The sequence below is a fragment of the Epinephelus lanceolatus genome, chromosome 22 (assembly GCF_041903045.1).
Source record: "Epinephelus lanceolatus isolate andai-2023 chromosome 22, ASM4190304v1, whole genome shotgun sequence".
NCBI lineage: Eukaryota > Metazoa > Chordata > Actinopteri > Perciformes > Serranidae > Epinephelus > Epinephelus lanceolatus.
In genome coordinates, this window is record NC_135755.1 from 10,482,533 (window position 1) to 10,503,615 (window position 21,083).

At 43.3% G+C, this 21,083-nt stretch overlaps 1 protein-coding gene across 1 annotated transcript in view; it reads left to right on the top strand.

The window, feature by feature from the left end:
• The first annotated feature begins 2,284 nt into the window (after nt 1-2,284).
• LOC117246218 (insulin receptor substrate 1-B) overlaps nt 2,285-21,083 on the top strand; it is an 80,582-nt gene continuing 61,783 nt past the window's right edge. The window contains exons 1-2 of the mRNA XM_033610024.2: nt 2,285-3,217; nt 20,242-20,543. Coding sequence (XP_033465915.1) covers nt 2,857-3,217; nt 20,242-20,543 — 663 coding nt within the window. The 5' untranslated portion in view covers nt 2,285-2,856. The remainder of the gene's footprint in view (nt 3,218-20,241; nt 20,544-21,083) is intronic.

The window sequence follows — 21,083 nt, forward strand, 5'->3', positions numbered from 1 at the left end:
AAAAGTGTCTTTGTGTATGGGCATTTGTCTTTTCTGTAATTCAAGTTTTTACTGGTTTGAAAGGCTCAAAACGTGGCATACATACATTATTTTCCGGGCATACAAGAATACAAGACACGTAATTTTTATAATATGGAGGTGGATTCCAGTAGATAAAGAGAAATTAACAAATACGACAAAATAAATATAAATAAATACATTTTATGTATATAGCACCTTTAAAAAGACAGTTACAAAGTGCTGTACAATAAAACTAAACACATTTAAAACACAAGGAGAATAAAACAAATAACATGTCATATGATGTCATCTAGTAAAAGATAAAATAAGAAAGGCCAAATCAAAAAACAAGATAATATATCCGTAATAACATCATGAGATCGCAAAATAGACAGACTACGGAAGCGTATTGCATTCACTTGACAAATAAAAAAAAAATCAGTTTTACTGAGTAACTTTTTCTGTTTTTCAGAGTATTTTTTTATTTTTCTGATTTATGGTGTAATTTTTTTCTGTTTTTTTGTGATAATTTTGTTTCTGTTTTTCATGGTATTTCTTGTTTTGTTTTTCGGGGTAATTTTTTTCTGTTTTTCAGAGTATTTTTTTCTGAGTTTAGAGAGCAATAGAACAACAGACGCTTTCATTCCTTTCTTGAGTAAGGTGCCTGCGTAAAGTTGACACACTAATGATAACACCAACTATATGACTTAAAGACAAGAGTATCTCCCAGTGTCTCAAACCCAAAACGAAGTAAAACTGGATTAAACTAAACAAGTGGGTCATGTTTGCTTCCATTATATCGAGCTCTCAAGAAAGGAATGAAAGCGTCTGTTGTTCTATTGCTCTGAGAAAACAGAAAAAAATTACCCCGAAAAACAAACAAAATTACCACGAAAAACAGAAAAAAATTTACCATGAAAAACAGAAAAAATTACACTGTAAAACAGAAAAATAAAAAAATTACTCGGAAAAACAGAAAAAATTACTCAATAAAACAGTTGGTTTTTTTTTTTTTTGTCAAGTGAATGCAGTATGCTTCCGTAACAGACAGCTCAGATAAAGAATATGCTTTCCGACTGAAGTATGTTTTCAGGAGAGACTTAAAGGAAGCCAGTGACTCAGACAGCCTTTTATCCTCAGGCAGGTCGATCCAGAACCTCAGGGCCCTGGTATCAAAAGCTCTGTCCCCTTTGGTCTTCAGTCTGGACTCTAGGACAAGCAGAAGACGTTCATAAGGACTAACAGGTCTGAAGTGTAATCTGGAGCCAGTCCATGAAGAGCCTTGAAGTCTAGAAGGACAGAGAAGTAAACAAACTAACAGACAAAAACATGTCACACGTACGTCCTCATACATCACTCTACAGGGTCACATAATCACAGAGCAAGTTAATAATGATATAGGCTTATCTGCCATTTTGATATGAGTCCATAACCAGTGGCCAAGGAGATACTCCTTTCTCCTGATTGCCATTTATTCTACTGAGCATATATTCATAAGATGGTATTTCCACCATTGCATTAACATGTTGAAGTTAAAGTATAAAAAGTGTAATGAATACAAGAATATAAGCTCCACCTGCAGGACATTCAGACAGGTATTGCACATTTCAATGTAGTTAGTTAGTCCTTATTTGCTTTTGCCATCCCTTTCACTGTGGCAGGGAAAAGCTGTTATAGAATCGTGTTTTATGTGTGATTATGCCGTTCCCTCTGCTGTGTCTCAGGCTGTATGGTGATGCTAATGATGCTCTGTGCTTTTTTTCTTGCAGTGTTGTGTGCAGATAGTGTCCAGAGATGGAAGTTCAGCCCTAATGATCTTTTCTGCAATCTTTACGATCCTCTGGAGAGGCTTCCTCTCGGCCTGGGTGGTGTTACCGTACCAGACAGTGATGCCAGTAGTGAGGATGCTCCCCACAGGTTGCTGGTAGGCTTGGGTGAGGGGGCGGCTGTCACTTTAAACCCTTCATATGTACTTATGTCATTCATATTTGGGTTTTGTGTATGTATGCCATTATTTTAAAGTTAAATGCAAGAAAAATGTTAATTTTATTTGTGGCTTTTAATGTAAAACTTGGCTAAATTATTTGTGTATCAGCACAATTGGGGCATTTTCTGCACATTTTAATAATACTGTCATAATAGTTATTTTACATATCTATAGATAACACTGATACACTTGTATTTTTACCCCACACTGTTTTTATTGAGTAGAAATGCACGAAAGAAATGTTGGCAGCTGTTATGTCAGAGCTCGCTCTGTGTCCCTGAACGCACCACTGTTCCAGAGTACTCGTACAGCGGTGAGTGACAGTCCTGCTCCACGGTAGCTGCTCCGCTCCTCTCCTCATTACAGCAACAAGACCGGAGCCGAGCAGGGCAGCAGGGGTGTGTGGACAGACAGACAGACAGACTGAGAGAGAGACAGACAGGCTGCAGCAGGACGGGCTCTGTGCTGTGTGATGTGCAGTAAATGGGATTAAACCGCTCAGACAGCGCTTGGAAACACTCGCAGCAGTAGTAGTAGTAGTAGTGGAGAGTAGGGGGAGCTCCGCGCCGAGCTGCGCCGCATGTGCTCGCCCGTGTGGAAAACTTGCACCGGCCCGTCCGTCGGAGACCAGAACAACCCAAAAGAAGAGGAAAACTAAACATAGCTGCAGCCGTGAACAAACCCCGGTTCAGGTTCAAGCACCGGGACTCGCTGAGGAGCAGCAACCCACGCCGACCCCTGCCTCCCCTCTCACATGCCTGCGTTGATGTGGGAGAGAGGGAGGGGAGCGGAGCCGGGGGATGTTTGAATTTCTCTAAACTTGCACAAATACAAGAAAAAATAGTTTGTCTGTTTTGGGAATAAAGGAGATGTCGGGTGTCATGGAGAGCCAAGCGGGCGACCTCCAGAGCTGCGAGGACGTGCGGAAGAGCGGCTACCTCCGCAAGCAGAAGTCCATGCACCGGCGGTACTTCGTGCTCCGCGCCGCCTCGGAGCGCGGCCCGGCCCGCCTGGAGTACTACGAGAGCGAGAAGAAATTCCGCGGCAAGGCCCCCGTCCCGAAGAAAGCGGTGGCGCTGGAGACATGCTTCAACATCAACAAGCGGGCCGACTCCAAGAACAAGCACATGATCGTGCTCTACACCCGGGCCGAGAGTTTCGCCATCGCCGCGGAGAACGAGGCGGACCAGGACGAGTGGTACCAGGCTATGGTGGACCTGCAGTGCAAAAGTAAGTCAAAGCACCTCACACACACATGCACGCCCCTCACATGCATGCATACATATACACTCGACACTGTACGGGGCTCTGCATGAGAGGAGAAACGTGGCAATGCCTGCAGAGCGGAACAGCAGGAGCGCACTGCAGATTGGGACATGTTTCATTCCAGTGTTTTGGATCATGTGCAGGGATTGTTTAAAAACCATTACAGCTTGCCAAGCCAAGTTTACATAGCGAGTGTCTGTTGAGGGTGCACTCCCATTTGCCTTGTGCATTCTTCCAAGATCTGAAAGTGGGTGGTGTTCATTTTTTTGCACTTTTAAAACAGGTCAGAGTTGTTTACAAATGGCCCCTGAGTGTGTAAACATGCGCCTTTAAGCTGCACAGTGGAGCTTATCCTCCCCAGCAGTTCTTATCGTACTGGTGTCAGTGCTAGATATTTACTCCCAGTTGTCCTCCAGACTTTTTGGGTTTTCTCTCTTGTGGGCCTCAGCTGTGTGCAAGCTTTGTGTCTCTTTCCCAACTCAAACACACCCTGCCCTCTTGTTTACTTTGCCTGCCCCTGCTTTTCTGCTGACACTGCAATATTACATCAGGCATTGATCCCACAAGAGGACAGAAATGTCCCAAAGGTTGTGAGAGACATTTACACCTGACGGTCAGTCATTAAACATTTATTTCCTGATTGACTTGTAATGACTAAGCAGCTTAGCCCGTCCCATCAAGCTTCTCCTGGATTTATCTAATGTTGCAAATGGCTTCAACGTCCCCCTCCTCCATAAAACTACAAAAAAAAAAAACCACCCATAATTTTTGTCTCACAGCGTTTATCTGCAACTTGTGTCAACACAGCTGTCAGAGCAGAAGTGGTGAGCAGGGCAACTCCAGATCACCTGTTCAGTCCCTTGCTGTGAGAGACAGGCCACAAGGAACATATGACACAATCTTGGCAAAAGATATGAGTTCAAGGTGCACATGACCTCCTGTCTCTGTTACATAAAACACCTGAGGAGAGAAAATGATATGTGCTGACACATCTAATGCTCCTGCTTTAATTTGAAACAACAGAAGAGCAAGTTGTGTCAAGGTGGAGACCGATTCGGTTGATTTAGTAGCTTCTAAATGTTGTATCGGGAATCTCCTTCTGTTGCTTGAAAGGGACAGTTCATCCCATAACCAAAAACACATATTTCTCCTCTTACCTGTAGTGCTATTTATCAGTCTAGATTGTTTTGGCATGAGTTGCCAAGTGTAAGAGATGTCAGCTGTAGAGATGTCTGCCTTCTCCCCAGTATAAAGGAACTAGATGCCAACACAAGTGGAAAAACTCAACAGCAATGTGTGTTTCCAGAAACCATGACCTGGTTACACAAGATAATCCACAGACCTCGTTGTGAGCAGTTTCATGTAGGAACTATATTCTTTCTACCAAGCTACACCCACCAACTGTATCACTGCTCAGAAGGAGGCGTGCATCTACTCATGGATGAGAGCAGGGTTTGCATAAAGTCCTTGAAGTGCTTGAATTTTGAGGGGAAAAAATGAAGCACTGGAATACCTTGAGAAGTGCTTGAAAAGAACTTGAAATTCAAATTAACCACTTAATGTCGTCTTCTATTTTGACCAAAGTTTTGCTCATTGATTCACCACAGTTAAATTGCTCATTAAATCGTTCAGCCGTTCTTTTTTAAAATTCAGATGTGTCAATGTCTCGTCCTCCCTCTCCTTTCTTCCTGCCTGACACCGTAGTTTAGTTTAATTTCGCTCTACCTTAAAAACCCAAGCAAAACCAGTAGGCCAATGTTAGCACAGCGAAACTGGTTTGATGTAGACCATGTGGCTTAAAGTGTGATCTCGGTAGTAATTTAATTAAATATTTATGGGAGCATAGTCGAGTTTGCAGACTTCTATTTTTTGTCTCTTGTATGATGTGCTTGTAAACCTTTTGGCATGGCTAAACTTAACATGACTTAACATGATGAGCTGGCTTTTCACCATGATTTGTCTTCCTCTCTCTTCAGCGGTGTTCCCATGTCGTAGCTCTGCCGAGAACTGCAAGTGAAACTTAAGTTCCAGCTGGCGTCGTTTCCTTGCGCTACTTTCAGATGGTTATATTTGAAATATGTATTTTCATTTCTTCATAATGTGAACTCCTTTTGTTACCAGATGAGAATTCTCTCTGATAGCAACCAGCGTGGCGAGGTTTCTGCCTCTCGTCTTGCCCTGTGTGCAGGCCACGTGCTGAGCGGGAGTTCAGTTGTTTTGAGTTTCTGTAGTTACTTTGATGCTGTCGCCCTGAAACGTCTGTGGATTGGAACTTTTCGAAGCACGAGAATGCTCTCAACACCGTGCAGTTCAAATGTTTTGTTGCAGATTTTATACAGTTATGCCTAAAAAAAAAGTAGGATAAGAAACCCTTCTCTGAAAAGAGAAATATTGATCACATCATTTATTTGTTTAATAAAAAGTTATGTGTGAAAATTAATTATTAGCTTTGACCAAAGTCCTTAAGAATGTGCTTGAAAAAGTACTTAAAAGTCCTCGAATTTAATTTTGTATTGTCTGTATGAAAATTGCAAGAGGCTCATGTAAACTTTAGTGGCGTCCTCCTTGGCTGAGCTGTAACGCTAGCTAGGTCAGTGTTACTAGGTCAGCTAGAAGTAGATGCACTCTTCCTTCTGCACGGTGAAATGGTTGGCTGGTGAAGTTCGGTAGAAAGAAAAAAGCTCCTAATATGAAACTGCTCCAGATCTAGTTCCATAATAGTAGAGATAAGACAGACTTTTCTACATCTGATATCTCCAACACTTTGAAGCTCTTTGCCAAAATAACCAAGGTTGATAAACAGCACAACAGGTAAGAGGAAAAATGTGTTTGAGTCAGGATGAACTGTCCCTTTAACACAACTAGGTCTGTGTGTGTTGGTGTGTGCTCAGCCCACTTTCCCCAAGTATTTGACGAGTCTGCGCAAGATGGGAGAGTGAATAGACAGATGTTGGAGCCTGGGGAATTGTGAGAAACTGACTTTACAACCCTGTTATACAGAAAAAAACTGCTCCGAAATGAAAGCAATCTAATGAAAGTGTTCTGTGCGTAAAGGTTAGATGTACAGAAATCCTTGCAGCTCAGCAGGTGAGCACGCTCGGCCTTTTCATGGAAGCCAGACAACCAGCCGGCTCGAGCATCATCATGAGTCGTCTTTGAAATTACAGCTCCGGTGTGCTGCACTGTCTGACGGCTACTTGTCTCCCTCTTTTGTTGCTTCCAGTGTTGGGTTTCTCGTGTAAATCACACACTCTGACAGCGACAAAAGGCTGCGGCCGAGCTGCTGTGTAAACCAGCACGTTGGCAGGCATTTTCTTGTGGTATGTGCTGCAGTCCGTCCTGCTCATACAAAAAAAAAAAAAAGAAGGGAGGCCACACACATGATCCATGCTTGTATAGGGAGAGTTTCGTAAGAGGGGGAGTTGTAAGGTCATGGCCGATTGCTGCCTAAACCTGCATGTGCGAAAATAGCTGAAATGCACACACACTGAACACTGGCAGGATTCCTGCCTGTAATAACCCTCCTCTGGTATGTGCAGCTCATACACAGTTTCAAGTCTTCGGTGTCTGTGTGTTGATTGAAGCTCCGCACCCCTCTCCGATGCCGCCATCCCCCCTGCCTCGTCTACACACACTGTCACTCCTCTACTGTCAGTTCAGTAAAGTGTTTGTCCCTCAGTGGGGAGACAGAGGAATTCACAGCCTGCAGATTGTGAACAGGGCGAAGCTTAGGGGCACGGAGCCAAGAGATGCTGCACTGTCTGTTTCACATACTTTCCAGAGGACCACTCCCTCAATTTGATACCTGTGCTGCTCATATGAAGCCCTGTCAGTCACTGCACAGGGGGAAGTTCCCAGTGGCATGCCTCAGCTGGAGGGGGAATTAAAGTTATTTAAAGTTTAAGTTTGGAATAATTGTGCTGCTTTGGGTGTGCACAGCAAGAAGTTCCTCAGCTTGCACGTTGGTGAGCATGCATACAGGGGAGGCATAACAAAAACAGTGCATGTCCACGCTGCCTTGTAGTGCTTTGGGCCTGGGAAACTCACCTAAAGCAGCCCAGGAACCGTCCAATAATCGCACAGCCTCCCCTCTAGCCAGCGGTAATTACACAAACACGAGCCAGCTGCCGTGCAGGGCGATATTAGGATCCCAGTTATTTATTCAGCTGAGTCCAGTAAGACCCTTTCGGGCAGCGAGTACAGTATCAGGCTTGAGGGCGGCTATTTGCTCAACTATTAGGAGTCAGTCGAGTGTGTAAAGGCTTAACCTCGACGAAACGGGCGGAGGTGCGGCCCACAGTCGCCGTTTGCCAGGAAAACTGTCCCGCAGCTCAGGCACCACCTCAGGGATTGTTGTTGACCTCAATAAAACAATATGGCGGAGTCAAACTTTGGAGCCAGTGGCACTGAATGAGGGAGAAACACCCACTGCATGTGTTGCAGCAGCAAAGGAAAAGTCTGACAGGATTGTCTCTGATGTAGTGTTGGAATAATCCACTTATCATTTGAGAGAAAAGTAATCCACAACCATTTTGATAATAATTTAATGATTAACTTTGGTATTTTTCAACCTGGACCTTATTTTCAGGCTGCAGTGTTGGGGCATTTGTGCAATGTACGCCCATTAGAAGTGTTTATTTTTGTCACTGACAGGCTCAGATTGTCATTATAAGTGTCTGACAACATTCTGGAAATGATCCCTACAGAGATAGACCTTTTTTGTTAAAGGTTAAGATCTATTTTGTTAAACCAGAAACAGCCCTGAAATCAGACTTGTAAAACACACTTCATTTAAAGAAGAAAACAAAATAAAACTCACAAAAACAGTCTTGATTTGTCTTGCCACTGTTCCAGCAATCACCAACTCTGAATTTGTGAAAATAAACCCTTAATTCACCCAGTTAGATGTGAAAATATGCTGGCTCTATACACACTTAAATTACTGTTTATTTGAATGGAGTCTGGTGTGTTTGGCGATGGCGTTTCAGGGCTGTTTCTGGTTGAACAAAAAGGACCTTACTCTTTAACATATTGGTCTGTTTCTGTAGGGATTCTTTTCATGACATTGTCAGACACTTATGATAAAAACTCTGAGCCTATCAGTGGCAAAAACACACACTTTTAGTGGATGTAAATTGAGACTGCATAATTACCCATTAACATTGCATTGTAGTCTGCTTCACGGCTGCAGCTGTCTGGCTTATACTGAATCAATTTAAAAAATTGTTGTTCCTATTTGTCACTTAGACATGTGTATGGGAAAATAGGGTCCAGTAATTGTTTGTGTTATTTATCAAGAATATTTGCTGTTTTTTTTTTTGTTTTATATGATAGCAAATTTACCATCTTTGGGTTTTGTACTGCTGATTGAAAGAGACACAACAGCTTGACGAGACTGCATTGTGCTTAGGGAAATAGTAACTGGCCCGTATTCACTATTTCCTGACATTTTACTGTACCATTTCCCAAAATAATCAACTAGATGAAACAAAAATGAGAAGCAATCAGTAGCTGCAGTTCTGCTCTGACTCAAATGAGCCCCGACATTATGTCATGTTTGTCCTAATTTAAAGGGACTGCTCACTCAAAAACATAAAACTTTTATTCTGCCCCAAACACTTCAGCTCAAAGTCCACACACAGGCTTTTTCTGAGCGAACTCCATCTGCTGATCTCCTGCTGAGATACACAAAATGAAAATCGATAAAAGAGGAAACGATCATTAGATTAAAAGATAATGACACTAATCGTTAGGTGCAGCCCTGACCAGCAGCACTGTCTATCTGTTTACATCACCGCAGGACACTAAATCTCCGTGGAATTCAGTTTCCCTTGTTCAAAGCTCTCAAATAAAAAAAGTACATTTGAAACAACATCTGTTTCCAAATATAATGATATGGTTATTCATGCTGGTCCACAAACCTCAATGTGAGCAGCTTTTTCCTCCACTATAAATCTGTTTTCACTTAGGTCTGTGGATTATCATGATGTAGTTTTTGACACTTTTTAGCACCACAAAACAAATGCAGCCGATGGCAGTGTGTCAGGTTGAGCCGCGGCCAATATCCAGAGCTCAGCAAATCACACCGAAACTCTTAAATCTGAACTGATATGAGGAAAATTGTGTTTCTGAGTCGACCGTGTGTAGTAAAGACTCTCTTGTCAGACTGTGGCCCTGGAGTGGGTTTATCTGGGAGTGTCGTTTGGCTGCTCTGACCAATGAGATCTGGATCTCACCAGTGGCTCGCCGAGCTGCCCGATTAAACGTTAAGCTGCGCTTAAGCACTGCTCATCTCCCTAATTAGGCAGTAATTATTGTCTCGAGGGTCAGCTGCTGGTGGCACAGCAGAGGTTGTGTGCTAACAAAGTCACAGGGGGAAACCGCAAAGTCTAGAGTTTAAAAATGATCAGTGACCAGTATTTTTCCTGTTGATTTGTCCTCGCTCATTTAATCCAGGCTGAGGAGCGGTGAGCTGCCACAGGTTATTTCCTCTGCATAAATAGTTTGCGCACGTTAACACCCTGTAATTTCATTTAACACGACAAGCCGGCCAGCAGGACCTCGGCACCGGCCAGCTCCGGCTTGTTTGTGATGCTGCGGCTCCTTGCCTCAGTGAGTCTGAAATGGCCTTGAGCGCTCCTCTTCCCGTCTTCCCATTGTGCATCGGGGTCGGCCCGTCGCTGAGGCAGCCCGTCAATTAAGTGCTTGGGTTTGATCGACAGCAAAGCAAGGCCACGGGCCATTTAGTCAATGAGCGCCCATATGTTGTGCAGGATAGAGCCGCGGGGCTTTAAATGCATAGTAACCTTTTATAGCAGGGCCGTATTGATTGCTGTTGGTTGATACTAGCCCATTACCGCTGTAGTAGGCGAGGTCAGGAAGTTCACGAGTTGGGATTTATCAGCCTTACAGTGAATGCATTAGAAAGAGAAGTGAGTGAAAACCTTCCTCATTAGCTGCTGGGCTTTTCCTCTGGGAGATACAGTACAAGATGCTGCATTGATTGGACGTAGACATAGCATGAATCCTGCCTTTCCCAATCTTTGCAGTAAATAATGACTTATCTTCAGTTGTTTTTTGTTCTTATCCTTCAAAAATGGCAACATACTTATAAAAAATGTAAAAGAAACCTTATGCTTTACTTTTTGGAATGACATCCAGGAGTTGTGTCGAGTAAAAAGAGGTGAGAGTGGTATAAAACATTTGTTTTCTACATCGTAGCACAAAGGAATGCACACAGAGTATGAAGAGTTTCTTGTTTCTTTTGGATGCACACACTCTCACAAATGCTTCCATGCAGCGTTTCTAGATTTTATATCCGTTATAAATTAAAGCATGAAGAGTGGAACTGTTTTTTGCATTACCATGGCCCCAGTTATTATTAAAGGAATACTCCACCCCCTAAATAATCACTTGTATATCAATTAATCTCTCCCATGTTACGTTGAATGAAGAAAACCTTTTTCCCCCGCATGCCTTTATGGTGATTTAAGAATCTAAAAAAGGCAAAAAATCTTGATGAATTGACATCATAGGGGTCCACGTTTAACAACTATATCAAAACATCTGTTTACAAACTCTCACACAACTTATGCTCATTTATTGTTTTAATTATTTAAATCATTGTTTCATTCATTCATTTTCTGTAACTGCTTATCCTGTTAAGGGTCGCAGGGGGCTGGAGCATATCCCAGCTGACGTTGGGTGAGAGTCAGGGTACACCCTGGACACCAGACTATCACAGGGCTGACACATAGAGACAGACAACCATTCACACTCACATTCACACCTACGGACAATTTAGAGTCACCAGCCCTTTTTAGATAGGAATTGTGCAAATTTGCAGGAAAGCCCAATCAGTCTTCTTTCAGCATTGGCAGTATAAAAACAAAATCAGGGAGTACACCAATTTGCGTCTACCTACTTTTGTTCATACAGACTGTGCCTTTTTCGGGGCAATGGGGGGCATGAGCAAGTAACAAAACGTGTAGCTCAGCATGTGACGTAAACAGTGACATGGGAGGGAAGCTGCGGCTGGTCAGTCCTTCGGCAATTCTCTCCTAAGTCGGCCCGTTCTTCACCGTTCCCGTCACCTGACGGTTAATGGCCTCTTCATTTGCGAGGACAAGGAGAGCGCGCAATTCCTTGTCTCCCCAGTTGCTCATCTTTACAGTGTCTGTCAGGTTTGTGTTTCCCTCTTGCTACTAGCTGCTCATTCCTGCTATCAGCTGTTTCCTGTTAGACCACTACCAGTGGGTCGCACGGGCGGTGTCATCAACAGCCCCTCCTTTGGCGGAAGGCCGCCTCGTTCTTTTTAAACCAAAAATGTTCCGCCAATATGTTTACCCCTACGCAGCGGAAAATTGGGCACCTTGGATCAACTCGCCAATCCAGCTCTGTGTGTCTAAATGCTTGCAGCTTGCCTGCAAAACGGCCCAACATTTGCCGAAAATCTGGCAGTGTAAAAGGGGCTATAGAGACAGACAGCCATTCACACTCACATTCACACCTACGGACAGTTCAGAGTCACCAGTTAACCTGCATGTCTTTGGACTGATCACCGTGCCACCGCAAATTAGTATCTGATAAATTTTTGGACATTTTTTTTTCTTTTATAAACTTAAAATATTTATGGAAATGCACATTCACACAAATCCACATTTACCCTTTGCAACGTCTTACCTTTGTGAAAGTGGAGTTTCCTCCCTCACCTACCTGAAAAGCAAATACAAGTCTAGACTGCAGCCTGAGGCTGATATGGCCCTCTGCCTAACAACCTCCATCTGCCCAGTTTAATACACAATGCATGTTTATACACACATATAGTAGGGGATCCCTGCGCCGTCTCTGTCAGCTCAGGGGTCCTTGGCCTGAAAATCGTTGGGGCGAGTAATTGATATGTAAATGGTCATTTGGGTGATGAAGTGCTCCTTTAAGTTTGACTGGTCAGGTCGTAGCTAAGTATATATACTGTACATGTCTCCAAACTGAATTTATATGTTTAAACCTTAATTGAATTCTCTGCACTTTCTATATGAATACTTTCTGTGAAAAAGAAACTTGGAGAGGCTACTTGCCCAGAAGACCAGAACGAATTCCTGAATGATTTAATTCCAAAATTCAATTTATCCGCTTTGGAAAACTTGTGCAAGACGACTTGTACGAAACTTATTGGGCAGTTTCTCAAAACCAAATGTTATTATGTTTAAAAAAAACACCTTATTTTGGAAGTCGAGGCCCCCAAGATGAAGCTGGACCACACTAGAAAGCACAGTATTGTTCACTTTTTTGGTTAACAGTGTTGCCTGTTCCGACCTGATATATTACTGAGACACGGTGCTTACTGACTCTGAGCCAGGCTCAAGTCCAAGATGGCTGCCAGTTTGGTGAAGGCATCTGAGCTGATTTTGCGAGCGCCTCAGTTTACTTTCACGGAGGCTTTTTTTCTTTTACGTGTCTTGTCGAGGGACAGCAAACCTTGGATGCGTCACCGATAATTTCATGCGCTTACATCTGTGTGTGCTCCTCCGGCTAAAACAAACCACATGTGAAGTGAACCTCAGGCAGATGCTGGTGTTGCGGAGGCATTGTGTCCCCGAGTGTGGGCCCAGAGAGGGGGATTACAGATGGTAGAGATGGATGAGAAGATAGGAAGTGGAGGAGTGGAGAAAGAGGAAAACGGGCACACATGGGAGCAAGAGATTAGAGCAACTGTTTTCACCGCTGGGTGGCTTGATCTCTTTTCTCTCTCAGATTCACGCTGGGACAAAAAGCGCACAGCTGTCTCCTATCTGGTAACCTGGTATGGCAGTGGGGGTGGTACGGGGGGCACAGTGGCTAGATAGGGGGGAGAAAATGGGGTTTAGCCCTCGGAAGTTTCTGTGCAGGGTTTTGCGGTGTTATGGCGCAGCACAGCATGCTAGGGCAGTGAGGTCAGAAACTTGAAACAGAACCTAGTGGGAGCCAGGAGGTTCATTGCCAGAGTAGTTTTCCCTGATTTACAGGCTGCATTAGCAAACTAAGAAGAGGGACTTTATTATGAATCCTGCCATAAATTTCAATAACTCGTGTTTTTTTCCTGCGAAACGGAACAGTTTTCACAAAAATGCATTAAAGGGGACCTATTATGGTTTTCCTTATTTTCTGTCATATATATTCATATTATTACAATGTCAGATGTTCATGTTAAACATGGCCAGAGTTTCATATAATGAGGTAAACGTATGTAAAAGTAATCCCTGCATGGAAAAACTCAGGCTGCAGACTGTTCTGAATGCTGTTTCCAGTGTTTCTTATCTACTTTGCAGACACAGTGACATCAGCTTGTGACGGATTTCTTTAAATGTGTTAAGAGAGTATAATTATTCGCTCATCATGAAGGTGCAAGGCCATCAAAAGACAACGTACATGAGGAAAAAAGTAACGCCTGCACACTTACTCCATGCCACACAAGCTTTGATCTTCTTTAGGTCAAACCTTTACCTGATGAATTTTGGCCTGACGAAGATTCAAGTAAGATCAGCGTTCCTGGAAACGCTGACCAATCAGAGCAGACTGGGCTTTTTTAGGAGGGTGGCTTTAATAGAGAGGCACTAAAACAAAGCGTCTGAGACAGAGGGTGACAACGAGTGTTCCAGCACAGACAGAATGAGGACATTAAAGTGTTTTCTGACCATTAAAGGGGCTGTAAACATGTTGCGAGTTCAACTTTTAGAATGCAACAGTGCGTACCGCATGTCTTGTGACGAGGTCCAACCAATCACAGCTAACAGATATATATTTCCCTTCATCTGTAAATATCAGTCTGTGATAAATATGGACAAAAAGTAGATCATTTTAGTGCAGGGCTGCCAGAGCTGTACATCTGTCCCACAGACAATAGGCAAACACACAAACAGCAAATGATACAGTGCTTGTTAGGGATGCATAGCAACCTCAGACACAATCTGCTGCTGCACTCTTATAAGCTGGCACAGACAAGGTGCAACAGTAGCACCCTGTGCCTGACCTCGCGTTTTCCAGGCAGTTAAAAATGCGGCATGCGTACGGCCCCTTAAGCATGTAAACATGCTCTAGTAGAAACTCAAAACACAAGCATGAACCTAAAAATGAGCCCCTTTAAATAAAGGTTGTTGGAGATAAAAGGTGGAGGATGTTTGGTTTTGTTTTAGTGTCTGAATATTAATCCTGTAGATTTTAAAACTTAATCTTAGGTCAACTAGAATTCCACTCACTGGTGCGGCGGTTCAATAACAATACCCCCTTTTCCTGGTCTTGCTGTGGGGGAGCTGATACAATCCACAGACTCTCAAGTCCCCTATGGAAGACCTACTTCCTTAGGATTTGTGTGATAACCATAACAACAATCAGCCTGTCACTCAGCGAGGAGCTGTCAATATCCCAGCAGGCATCTGGCAGCCCCGGGGGTAATTATCGCCCCCCTTACGCCCCTAAACACACACTCTCTTATAGCATGACAGAAAGCGAGGGAGACACGGCGCCGCCTCAACGGCAATAACTCATATTTAAAATCCCAGTTTGAGAAAATTAGGTTAGATTATGGCCCCTTTATATACAGTCTGATGTTCTCGAGGGAGGCAGCTTGAGCACAGCAAATAAGTGGGCATGAATGGCCAGCAGTGTTGGCCGCGCAGGTTGCCGTCCTACGTATAAGCTGAAAGTTTCATGTGTGGTCGCGGCAGAAGTGAAGTAAACAAGTGGTGCGTGAATAAGCCAGTGTACGATGTTTTTAGGTTGCTAAAAAGGGAAACACTATGCTGAAACTTTGAAATACGTACAGTCACCTTGTATAAACTCTTTAACCCAAACTCAAGGTTGCACCAAGGTTGGGCGAGTGTTTTTCCGCACGCATCGCCCTCATTCAACCAGCAAGCCTGGCGCAGATGCTCTATTACCTCCAGGTGTGTTTTTCTTTCATGTGCATCAGCCTTTAGTCTTTAGATTCGTCTCCTGCTATGGGCCATTATGTCGTATAGGGGTGCCGCTGTGCTGCACGGAAGCTGACCGCCTGATAACCTCTTTAGGCAAAGTGGAAAAAAAATGTACAGACATCTCCGGTGAGCACCACACTGCCACGCAGGTCCCCTGGAGGAAAGCCAGGGGCAATCTATAATTCATACGGCTCCGTGTAGGATCAACCCGAGCTTTGTGTAAAGCATGAAGAAAAGTCTGTGACGTTCAATAGGGGTAGATCAGCCTGCACCCCTGTAGGAGTCCTCCAAAAGTGCTTTAGAGAGTCTTCAGAGTGTGTGCGGCCTGAGTGGCCCTGAGATCAAGAGTGTTTGTGTGTGGAAGTGCTGTTGAGGGCACAGCTGAGGTTTAAGGCTGCACTGTACTCAAAACAAACAACACTCTTGTGCTCTCGTAAGGACATGTTAAATGGGCTCTTGAAAAGGAAAAGATACTCTTTGAGGAATATGCTGCACTCTTAAGGAGCAACCAGCCAGAACGTTTAATTTTAGAATAAATAAAGGCTGTGATTAGATTTTTTTTTTAACCCAGGCAATCCTAAAAAAGTTTTTTTCTCCTTAAAGGAACACCTCACCCCCTAAATGATCATTTGCATGTCAGTTACTCACCCTGTGTTACGGTGAACTCATGAAGAAGACTTTGATTTTCCCGCATGCCTCATCTGCTTATAAACTGTCACACAACTTGTGCAGCATAATCCAAGTCTCATTTATCCAGTGTATGCTCAGCACTTCCCAAACAGACAGTGCTTTCTGACAGGGAAATGAACATAAAGTGAAACTCCATTGAGAAAAACAGCAATTTTACCTCACTCAACACAGGAGCTGCTGGTCTACCACTGCCTCAATCAATCAGTTAGTTTATGCTGTCGTGTGACTTCTGTGTTTTAAGGGGTTAGTTTGGATTCGCCGGAGTAGTTACACAATAATGCAAACAAACCAACAGATTGAGGCTAGGGATGTGAGTTTGCTTTCAACAGCCAGACACCTATTAACCGGTTACTAACTGGTTACCCTCTTTGTACTTGCTGAGCTTTAGCGCCGCTTTCAAGGCGATATGAATTTAGAGGTGTTTTGTGCTGTAAATGTCTTGCCTTTTAGTTTCTGTTGGCTCTGCTGACACACAGTCGGCTAGTCACATTAACGTGTGGAAAGATGGTGTCCACTGCCCACCTCCATTCTTCACTGGTTAGCGAACGTTAGCCTTGGACAGTGTTGCTGCTCTGATCATGATGGCCACCCCTTGGTCCCCCTCTGGGGTGCCACGTTGAGTAAGCGGCTTCATTTCAAGATGCAAACCCCTTTTAGTATGGTTAACTATGTTAGCACCACAAACCATGCTGACACTGCTAATGGTGCTAACAGAACATAGTTAACAATGCTAAAGGGGAGTTGCGGTTCAAAATTAAGCAGCTTACTTACTGAGGCAAGCTGGAAGGAGACCGGAGGGTGGTCACAATGTTTCTTAGCAACGCTGTTGGGTTGGAACAGCATTACTAGCAGTAATTGTGGAAGGAGCAGTGCTGCTAGCTAAGTTAGCTCAGTGAGATAAAATAACTGTTTTTGTCAGTGGAGTATGACTTTGAAGAGAGCACAGATAAGTTTCACTGTCAGTTCAGTTTTAAAAGTAAGTTTCAATGCAACTTTACTTCCTGAGTATGAAAATAAGAATTTATGACAAAAAAAGTTTTAAACAGTATTAGCATTTTAGCAAAAAATGCATGTGATTGGGAAGTACTGAGCATATGACTAGATAAATGAGACTTAGATTATACTGCATGAGTTTTGTTTACACGGATGTTATGATATAGTTTTGCTGTTGGTAAATGTGGACCCCTATGACCTTTCTCAAAAAAGTCTTCCTCCTGAATTTAATGTAACACGAGATGAGTATTTTTATTTACAAATGGTCATTTGAGGGCTGAAGTGTCCCTTTAAATATTCTTTGAAAAGGCCATTTTTTCCCTCTGATATCTCGTTACAATCTCGTGCAGTCCCTCATTCCGTTGGTCCCCACTGAAAAATCCCCAAACCATCACTTCCTGTTGTAAATCTAAATCGAGGAGGCAAACAGGGCTCCTTGCACACGGAGAAAAGCAGTGTATGAAACAGCCATGCATGGCCTTGAGTGAGTCATCTAATGTAGGGGGGGAGTGCCTCCACACACACACACACACACACACACACACACACACACCCACATACAGAGAGCCACTAAGCCACAGCCTCCACGACTTTCAACAAAACATCTATTCTAAGTCTCTTTCAAGTTGCGAGCGGTCGTCCAATTTTGGGGAAGCGAACTGGAAGAAGAAACGTCAGACCGCCCCTTCTTTTGCAATCACAAGTAAAAATGTTTTGGGAAGAGGATCTTGGGGAAATGTTTGTCATAACGGAAGCTGGGCTAATATGGCATCCACTGTGCACACTGAGGCTTCTCGTCTACATATGGTTGTCATTGTTGGATTTGCAGCAGAGGCATGGGAAATGAAGAACAAACGCATGCGAATGTACAATCATATATTTGTAGTTCTGCGGCCAGGATGTGCTGTGATTAGCCTGATTGGGTCAAAATCGTTGCTTAAAGTAGAATACCACACAAACTTTGTAAAAAAAAATATGATCTGTCACTCAGTTATTTGTCAAAAAATCATCAATGCTTCAAAACGCCAGATGTGGCAGTCTAATAAGGCAGGTGCTCTTTATTACACAAAGAACGCCCTGTTCCCATGAAGGGAACAGGTGAGCCTCTTCTTGGAGGCTTGTTTCTTCAGTCTTGTCTTGAAGTTGATTGATTTTGTGTCGTAGATTTGTAGTTATCATGTTCAGACACACCCAAGAGAGAACTCAGAAAATAAGGAACATGGGAGGAAACTGTCCATCTAGAAAAACTCTCTAGGGTGGTTCCTTTAAAGGGCAAGTTCACTATTTTTTAACCTGTCCCCTATTTTCCCATGTTTTTGTGTCTGAGTGACTAATGGGAACAACATTTTTTTGAAATTGGTCCAGTATCGAGTGAGAGTGCTGCAGCCGGCAGCCATGAAACGGGCTGCAGTGTAACCAGTGTGGGCATGTTCGCACCGTCAGTGTACATCCACTAAAAGTGCTTGTATTTGCCACTGATGGGCTCTGATTATGATTTTAAGGGTCTAACGCCATGATGGAAAGGTTCCCTACAGAGATAGACCTTTTTGTTAAACAGTAAGATCCTTTTAGTTTAACCAGAAACATCCCTGAAATCCCCATCGCCAGTTCCACCAGACTCCTTTTAAATAAACAGTAATTTTAGTGTGTATAGAGCCAGCATATTTTCACATCTAACTGGGTGAATTAGGAGTTTATTTCAACCAAACCAGAGTTGGTGATTGTTGGAGCAGTGGAGCAACAAATCAAGACAGTTTTTTGGAGGTTTATTTTGTTTCTGTCGACTTTGAATGAAGTGTGTTTTACATTAATAAAATTGCTGTTAATTTGTATGGAGTCTGGTGGGTTTGACAATGGGACTTTTAATGCTCTTTCTGGTTAAACAAAAAGGATCTTACTCTTTAATGAAATGGTGTATCTCTGTAGGGATCCTTTCAATAATGTTTGACACTTACATTGATAAATTGAGCCCGTCAGTGACAAATTACCGTTTATTTAAATGGGGTTTGTTTCTTGACAGTAACGATTTTGGACTCTTTCTGGTTAAATAAAAAGGGTTTTACTTCGTAACAAAAAGGTGTATCTCTGTAAGGATCATTTCCATAATGTTGTCAGACACTTCTAATAACAATCTGAGCCTATCAGTGGCAAAAACAAGCACTTTCAGTGGACGTAAAGTGATTACATTACCATTACATTTCGCTGCTGAAAATACTGAACCAACTTCAAAAATTGTTGTTCCCATTAGTCACTGAGACACAAAAACATGGGAAAATAGGGTCGAGGTTGAAAAATACCGAACACGCCCGTTAAGAAGAATAGGAATCCACCCTAAAACATGACTCATATTATGGTATTCCTATAATCCCAAGCTTTTTAGTCAGCAGATGTGAGGTCCCTTGTGGCTGCAAATTAAAGGGCTTAGAGGTAAATCTGTGATATATTCAGACGCAGTGTCAATAGCTGCTGACAATGAGCTGCACAGCACGATAGAATTAAGGTAATTTTCTGGGTTCCTGCCTCAGATCTGTGAACAATAAGGTGACTTAAAACTCCAAACAGGCAGCTAAATGTTGTAGTAAGTAAGTCCTGGGCCTTTGTTTTTCCCCCGCCAGCTCAGGATCAGATCTCACCAAGAGCTTTCTCTCCTGTTTTTCCTCGCCTCAGTAATTCCCTACTGTCTGAATACAGAAACACAAAGCGTGAATGGACTGCCTGTACTCAGGCTAAAAGACACTGGATTTTATTAGTTTACAAAGCCAGTTTATTGTCTGTGGAGCAGCTCCAGAAAGTGGCTCTTGAGGATCTTATTGAGTACTTTGCTCTCAGGTTTCAGGCCATCTATTGGCATTGTTTGCTTTGGTTTTGGAGAAGATTCACTTGTTAAGCATTTTCCAAGTTGCTTCACTTTTCCACAACGCTTGCTTTTCTTTCGTAGTCATCACTCATCGTGCGGGGCTTCAGTTGTCAACGGTTTCATTTTTCCACACCGGTATGCGTGCTTGTGTGTGTCAGGGTGTCTGATGACAAATGAGACCCCAGGTATGGAGCCTGCAGGTACAGTGAGCAGGTCTCACAAGCTCATTCATGTTGAACTCAAATCTGGTTTAAAAATCAGTGAAAAGCTCAATATCAGCAGAGCTTGCCCTCCACTAACAGGTAAATAGTGGTGGTTTCACCTGGTGTTCTCTTTGTTCACAGATGCATGAAGGTCACGTCAGTGCTTTGTTGGAGCCAGTGTTCCTCATAAATCTCTTCCAAAACACTTACCTCTCTGTTTTTCCTATCCAGTCATATCCTCCTCTTTTCACTCCAACAACCTTTTTAATCTCTTTCTCTTTTCTGTCTCTGTAGGTAAGAACCCCACCGACAGCGGGGAAGGTGGGGACTACGGCGTGCCCAATCCCGGACCTGCATTCAAAGAGGTGTGGCAGGTAAAGGTATGGCCCAAAGGCCTTGGTCAAGCCAAGAACTTGGTGGGCATCTACCGCCTTTGCCTGACCGACAAGACGGTCAACTTTGTCAAGCTCAACTCTGATGCCGCCGCTGTGGTGCTGCAGCTGATGAACGTCAGACGCTGTGGCCATTCAGAGAACTTCTTCTTCGTCGAGGTGGGGCGTTCTGCTGTGACAGGCCCGGGCGAGTTCTGGATGCAGGTTAGTCTGTAATCAGCAGCCCCCTTTATGCTGAGAGTTGCACCCCTCACATATATGTAAAGGGCCTATAATCAGCAGATACAGAGAACCTGTAAAGTTACTTAACTTTACGGTTAGAGTTCATGTAACCCTTCGTTATGGTCTAATTTATAAAGGTTGTTGCTTGACCATAACTTAAAGGGATAGTTTGGATCTTTTGAAGTGGGTTTGTGTGAGGTACTTATCCACGGTCAGTGTATTAGGTACAGTAGATGTCAGATGACTCGCCCCCAGTTTGTCCCATTAACGGCTACAGTTCCCGTCTTTGGTCTTGTCAAAGCCACCAGACTTCATTGACAAAAACAGTAACAGCTGACAGCGAACTGAAGCTGTTACATTGCTCTCGTCAAAGCCAGACTCTAATTTAACATCGCTTAACACAGAGGCTGCCGATCTACCACTGTCTTGAACACTTAGTTTGTGTTATTGTGTGACTTTGGTGAACCCAAACTAACCCTTTTAAACACCAAAGTCACACAATAACACAAACAAAGTAAATGA